The sequence below is a fragment of the Parasteatoda tepidariorum genome, chromosome 3 (genome assembly GCF_043381705.1).
Source record: "Parasteatoda tepidariorum isolate YZ-2023 chromosome 3, CAS_Ptep_4.0, whole genome shotgun sequence".
NCBI lineage: Eukaryota > Metazoa > Arthropoda > Arachnida > Araneae > Theridiidae > Parasteatoda > Parasteatoda tepidariorum.
Genome location: NC_092206.1, coordinates 76352309 through 76360272, shown reverse-complemented (window position 1 = coordinate 76360272; position 7964 = coordinate 76352309). Strand labels below are relative to the sequence as shown.

At 27.3% G+C, this 7964-nt stretch overlaps 1 protein-coding gene across 1 annotated transcript; it reads right to left on the bottom strand.

Moving 5' to 3' along the window:
• Positions 1-1412: 1412 nt before the first annotated feature.
• Positions 1413-7018, bottom strand: LOC107439599 (mediator complex subunit intersex; the record flags this gene model as incomplete). Its single annotated transcript, XM_043048638.2, is given in 3 exon segments — positions 1413-3009; positions 5351-5435; positions 6972-7018. Coding segments are annotated over 3 exon segments (360 nt in total), but the record flags the coding sequence as incomplete, so codon positions are not given.
• Positions 7019-7964: the final 946 nt, after the last annotated feature.

Sequence of the window (7964 nt, the reverse complement as noted above, 5' to 3'; positions counted from 1 at the left end):
TATCTTATTTATTGCATCTCTTTTGCATTATTTTAAGTTCGATGTGTTATGAACATGATAAAGTTCATGTTAACATAAACCCATAATACTTAGATGTGACATTCAGGTCTCTTTAAGCAAAAACTATGTATAGATTATACAAATACTGTCTTGTCATCTATTCAAATCACGTATTAAAGCTAAAATTGTTTTTTTATTTTATAAATATTCCAAAATGTTTGCCATTTCCTAAATGAAAAATTTGGTACATAAAGTGTTAAAATCTGTTTTAATTAAATTAAAGAAAAAAAAAATAGAATTGAGTAATTATTTTAAAATTGTAAGTTAGTAAAAACCTGCTATGAAATGTCTAAGACTTAACATTTTGCCGCATAAATACATTTAGACTCTTTTATTTTGATAATAATAATGAAAACTAGTTTTTAGATAAAGAAAATTTATCAAATGAAAACTCACCTATTCCTAAACATATAATAATAATGTAAATAAATTTAGCTGCAGGTATCTTCCATGTGGTGTATGCTCACGAAAATTAATAGTTAAGTTAAATGATCCTTTAAGTCTCTACTTTTTTTAGTGTTTATCATTATTATGGTTTGCTGATATTGTGTAGGTATGGAAAGTTTATAAAAATCTGATAGGATTTACATTGTCTAATGCATTAATTTGCCATAATTTGGAATTTGACCAAACCTAATCAATTCCTATATTTTTAAAATTCTCATAAAGCATATACCATAGGGGTCACACAATTATATTTTTGTGAAGAAAATAGTATAGAAGTCAATGGGGTCACTAGTGAGAAAGTTAGGATGAAAAACATGAAACTAATTTAATTGCCTGATAAATCTAGTGTTTTTAATAATGGTTCTTATTAGGGATTCACAAGATTTCAATAGCATGCTTTATTTTTTCGTTAAAATAACATTCGATAAATAATTTTTGGTCATTGATGAGTAATTTAAAAGTATTGCGACCCCTAATTTCCGTACTTTTTTAGTTTCTTTTTTGAAAATAAATGTAAAGGGCAATGATTTTGGAACCCTTTTATTTTATTGAATTGTGAATTTAGCAAACTGATTGTGTGTATATAGTTTAAGAAACTTGTTTCTAGTGGCCTCAAAATGAGTAGATTTTTTGAGTAGTTTACTGTTCCATACTTTTTCAGAGTTAGCCTGAGTGCTGCCATTAAACTTTTGTTGCACGAAGACAGACCTCAACACTCTAGGTTGAGACACTCATTACAAATAAATCATTGTTATTATGACAAAAAAAAAGAAAAGTTTATATGCTTGTAATAACAGATTATATTCAAATAAAAAAAAGAGAAATTTTCTGATTTTCTTTTTTATTAAAATCTAAAATATTATCTTAATGACTTATAAATAAGCATAAAAAATAATTAGAAATCAGACTGTATAAAAGTTATTTTATTTCTTCACTAAAAATTATCACTCTTACAATTGTAAAGGGAGAAATAAACATCAATGACGAGAGAAATCTTGAACGAAATCTTCCAGAATACAGAAATATTTTTGATCAAAATCTATAAATGTTTTTTGTTCAATAATATACATATGGAGAACATGATGTATTTGTCACAAAAACGTTTCAGTTTGATATGAATTTTTAGAGAAAAAAATAAGCAACTTTATGAAACCTCTTTGTTTTATAAAACTGAATCAACTACTAAGGTTGAGAACAGTTACTTCACTTTCCTTACGTTTGCAATTTCTAAGCCGACTTGCTGTTTGGTGAGTGTTCTTTACCACAATAATCTCTCACACAATTGGAATAATGTTCTCTTGGTAAAATATTCAATCTATAAATGTAGAGTGTTTGCTTTGCTTAATTAATAAGTTAGTTATAATACAACCTGCATAATAGAAATTACAGTAATTCGCAAATACAATCTTTGTTTTGAAGTTTGATCTTTTTCTTTAAACTTTATTTCCCAATTATTAATAAAGGACAAATTAGTCTCAGTTTTTTTTCTTCTTTAAGATAGCACAGCAAAGGGGAAGATGATCTTCCAAGACATGAGTACCACTCCTGCGGACTTAAAAATACAGTTAGAAAAGAAGATAATTTCTAATCATGATATGAATGTGTGCGGAATAGCATGTTTGCTATTCTGCACATGTTTCTTTTAATTCACATTTTCTGAAGTTCTATGTAAGGGGCACCCCTTTCTTATTTATTTATATGAAGTAGAAACATAAGAAGGTTTTAAAAAATTAAATTTATATGCATTTTAAAAATTCCTTTCCTTATTTAGTTTAATCAAGGTTATATTATTGATCAATGATTATTTTTTTTCTTCAAATATTTAGTTAGATTATTGAATAATAAATTATTTAAAGGATTAAAAATATCGTCTGAATAAGATAAAGCCATAAAATAGCATTTCAACTTGAATATATTTTTCAGCATCTGGGGGAAAAAAGAACTTGTTTTTAGTATTATTAGGTTGCGGGAAACCCTAAACACAAACCTTTTTTCAATTTTGAATAACTTAGCCATTTTGTGTAATATTTTACATGAAGGTAAGATAGATTTTTATTGGATTAGAAATGCAATTTTACCAATATGAAACAAAAAATTATCTCCAACTGTAATTAAACTGTTTGAACAATTTACAAGATCAAATTTACAAACAACAATTGTTTAATAATAATTTTACAAGTAGGTTTTATGAATTCAGAGACCTTTCAGAGATTCACAGAGTCATTAAACTGTTAATAATTCCTAAATATATTTTCACACCCATAATAAATGGATTCACTCAGGTGCTAAAGGTTGGCCAACTTTTCGAACACCCTCTGTAAGAATATCTTGTACAGACTTAGCAAAATTGACTTGTCCTTTCACGGTACTAACATACTGAGTGTAAGACAAACTGCCATCTGTGAGGGACCCAGCAGAAGTGTCTTGTTTCCCCAGAGTTATATGAAGAGGCAAATACTGCATGCTGTCTTTATGCTGCATGTGGCATTCTTGAATTGCTTTCTAGATAAAATTTACATAAAAATAAATTAAATAGCATCTTAGTTGATGGTAAATACATGGGTGCCACTCTATAAAAATTTCAAGACTAAACTTATTTTTTGACAAATTAGTATGATACAGTATTGTTTACTGGAATTTTCAGAGATTTATAACTCACTGATCCCAAATTTACCTATCCCCTATAATGGCCTCCATCATTTGTTATTAATATTTTTATTTATTTAATTAATTTTTAGCAAACAAACCAAAAATAGAAGCTAATTGTGTATATTTTCCACACCTATATCTGAATAATAAAACCACTAAATTTTTCTAAGACCATTCATATCTCTACTTATTTTTCGCTTCACCATTGTTTTTCATTCTAGCACTATAATTTAAAAATAAATAAATACTGATTTATCTTCAGCCAACATGCCAATGCATTAGGAAGGAGGAAGGCAACTTAAAAAAATTTAGATTCAGCAATAGTACAAATCTCATTCTTTCATTGCAGTGTGACATTATTATTTGATGGTCCTGCAATAATTGAGAAAAATAAAATTGTTTTCTCAAAAATTAATTCTTTTTATTTTTAACAGAAAATATGTTACATTTTTAAGAAAAAGAAAATAAGTTTCAGTAAACAAATGGGAAAGAGATATTAATAGAATCTAGTCCAATGATTTTTCTCAAGACTGATTTCAGTTCCCAGGACTGAAGAGTGGCACCCATGTAAACAATAACAAGATTTTAAAATCAAAATCGAATGTTGAAAATATCCAATATATAACTCTACTTATCAGGGGCCTGTCTAGGCTTTTCTGAGAGGTACCTATTTTGTGAAAATTAAAAATTATTTAAATAAATCAACACAAAAATATGGTAAAAATATGGAATTATCGTTTCTTACAAGATACAAAAATAAAATCTTAAGAAAAAGAATTTTGTGAAGCTACTGTTTTTCCTAAAGTTGAATTTGTGAAGGTACCACTAATCGGTAGTAAATTTGGCCTGGACAGACCCCTGCTTATGTTCAGGCAATGTCTAACCAAGCTAATAAGTCAAGACATAAATAAAGGGCAAGGGTTGTCATGTTCTGAGTGTTATCTACAGCTTTTTTTATGACTTCAGCTAAAGTTAAATAGATTTACAAATTGAATGGTAAATTGTGTAAGTCATATGGCAAACAATAGCTTCAAGTGTAATAATAACTTCGGATGTCATGTTTTTTTAAGCTTAGACGTAAAAACAAAGTGGAAATAGTAACCTGGAAGTCTTAATACGAATTTTAGTCACTAGATTCAACTGTGCTAAACTTTAAACTATTCCCCTTCTATGAAATTGTTTCAGAGTCCATTGAAATACACCTGAATTTTTTTTTTTTTTTTACAGTAGTATTTTCTGAGCCATGATGGCTCAGGGGATAGAGCATTCGCCTTCCAATGAGGCGAACCGAGTTCGAATCCCAGTCGATACGAATTCCGCATCCGGCTTGCACTGCCCACAGTGCTGACGTGAAATATCCTCATGGTCATATGATCATGGGTTCTTCACGGCATGGGAGTCCCCTCGCCGTGAGGCTAACCGTGGGAGGTTCTCGTGATCGTTTTCTCCGTGTAACACAAATGCCCCCACGTCCTATCAAAAAGTCCTCCATGAAGGCAAATTTCTCCTAATACTCGATCCAGGAGTTCCCCTGTCTTCTGAATTGGGTTCAAAATCACAAGGTTACAGAGTTGAACATTAGTAGTCATAAACCCATAAGATTGGGTCGGTTGTTCAACTACGGTCATAAAAAATAAAATAGTATTTTCTAAGTAATTAAGTTTCTATTTGAAGAATATAGAACATATATTTGAAACAAGTAATTTCTAATTTACTTTGCTTTTTGGATTAGTTTTCTAAATTGAGTAAAATAATAGTATGTAGACCTTTTATAATTGTTTTAGATATTTTAAAGAAAATAAAATATTTATTGAAATAAACAAATTTCATAAAATATATATAAAAAAAAATTTCCATCTAAATTTTGGCATATTCCTGTATTTCAAGAAGCATCTTTTCAAGTGAGAATTGCTAATTAAATGAATTTTTAAATTTTAAAATGTTTCTTTAATAATAGCAGTGCAAAATTTCTTTTCAGCTACATTTTTTGTTAATAAAAATTCTTCTATTCCTCTATTTTCTTTTTATGATAGATTTTTGAATTTTCCTTTTATGTTAGCATTTTATATTTATGATAGCTTTTAAGGTATCATTATTGTTTTAGTACATTTTAGGAAAATTAAAAGTTTATCTGAAACACACAATAAAAAACCTCATCATCAAGTAATGAAAATAATTATACTAATATTTTTACCAAATGAAGCTCAATTTGATTGCAAATTGAAAAAAAATCTTCCAGAGTTTTATCAAATCTTGGAGGAGCATCTTCAGTTGTTTTCCTAAAGTACAAAAAAAAAAAAATGTTTTAGATAACACTTTGATTAGCTACTAAAAAATAGGCAATATTCTTAATCTTACATTACACTACAACTTATATTACACATAACTATAAAAAAAATAGTAATTACAATAGTTGTGTACTTGTAGCACATCAGTTCTGATCACTGCTACTACCTTTTCTACTCCCTTTTATTGACGATTCGTTTCAACTTCTTTTTAGATGTAGCTAACTCTGTTTTTTATTGAGACATAAAGTAAAATTTATTTTTGACGAAAAGAAACTCTTCAAAGTGTAGGTAGATGTTTGATTCTGTTTCTTTGCTGAAAGATGAAATGGGAATAAAAAGGCAGGAGCAGTATTTCGTCTTTGGAGCAATTGTACCGAATGACAATGAGGTGGGAATGGTAATGACAAATATAGTAACTAAACACATAACAGTTATGTTTCCAAAAAAAGCTTAACAATTAAAAAAAAAATGTGGTAATGATTAAAGGATATGGTTTACTTATCAAAAAAGGCAAATCAAATAAAAAAATAAAATTAAGGAGAGAATGAACAATGAAAGAACACAGAGATAAATAATAATAACAGTTGCAGAAATTCTATTTTAAATAATTCATGTTTAAGTAATACACAAATTTTTTCAGAAGTAGTTATTATATATTTTTTTTTGAAACAGAAGTTTAAAATTATGAGAAAAACAAGTCTAAATTTGAATCTGTTATATATTCCTTTTTTTCAACTATTAATTTTTGTTAAAACATATGTTATAATAATAATATATAAATAATATAATATTTTTTAATGATAATATCATATATTATTAATAATACTTTTAAAACAAAGAAATATAAGCATATTTCATCACAATTTAGAAACAAAATCATTACGGTATTTTTAACGCAAAAAGGCGATACCAATAAATTAACCTCTATTGGCCAGTAATTACCACATAAATTTCCTATTCTTGCTTTTTAGTTAACTATACATATCGAATAAAATAATTTTTGTGAACATTTTAAAAAGATAATATCATGAACATTATACAATATTATTACATTAAGTAATAAATTTATTCAGAAACAAAAATATTACCAAGGTAAAAATTATATAAATTAGTTCAGCTTAATAACTATCTTGACACATTTTCAAGTATCAATATTGTTTTTTTATAATGCTTTGCAATATTAAAATTCAAAGGGACTAATGTTTGTGTTGGCGACAACTCAGAGAAACAGTCGCCAACACATGGTTCCAATAAGTACTGTCAAAATCCCCAAAAATATGATTGAATATTAACATCTTAACATCTAAAGCTTTGAATCGAAATGTATATTTAATGCCAATTATTTTATAGTAATTAATATTTACGGACTTCAATTTCTAAATTTTTAAACAAACTCCTATGTACTAATAAATTAAAATAAAATTATATATTCACAGAATTAAACAAAAATATTAAAAAAATAAACAATATATTATACAATGTGCTTTTTTTACTTTTAATAGATATTAAGTAGTACATAATACATACCCTGATGCCATGTGATTTACTCTTGCACCTGCAACTTTCATAACATTCTAAATGAGAAAAGCATTATGATAATTAAAAAGTCAAAATATTTTTGGAGGCACTGTCGATAAAGGTTGTATACAGACTCAATAATTTGTGAGTTAGGCAATATTTGAAAAATAATTCTACCACTACAATTTTTTTTTTGTAGTGGTATCATTTATGAAGTATTTATTATTTAGTTCTTTTCACATTAGAAATTAGGGGATATTTCCGTATTGTGATCTGTGGCAGAATAATCACCAAGTGTTGGAAACTTCCGGGCAGTGGCCCGCGAGAAACTAAAAAAAAAAACATTATTAATCGAAAGGTATAACTCGCAGCCACCCNAAAAAAAAACATTATTGAAAAAAAAAACATTATTAATCGAAAGGTATAACTCGCAGCCACCCCCAGACAAATTTCTACGTGTTTTTTTAAAAAAAATAAAATTGCACGTTTAAAATCTATTTGGCACTTTGGCGATTGTAGTTGGCGCGACAGATCAGGATACGGAAATATCCCCAGAAATTAAATAAAACTAATAAATATTTTTTTTTCTAAAAAAATGAATATTTCAATATTTATTATAACCAGGACAATTCAAAAAAAAATAATGTTTATTAATTTTTCTAAATACAAAACATTGGAAAATTCTTTTTACCAATGTTTTATATTTAGAATAACATTGATTTTCACCATACGAAATGGTAAAAAAAAAAGTTAATGAAAATAAACTGAGCAAAAATATAACACAAGATTAAGATTTCAATATATCTAAAAGAAAGCAAAAGTGCTAGACAACATTAGATTTTAACGTATCCACGTAAGTAGATTTTTAAAGATACAAAAAAAAAAATAAATAAAAAGAAAGAGTAAGAATCAGAAAGGATGGTATTAACTAGGTTTATTTTCTTCTCTAAAATTTATTCTTCGAATCATAATAATTTAAAACTTTTCTGATGCTGACCCTCG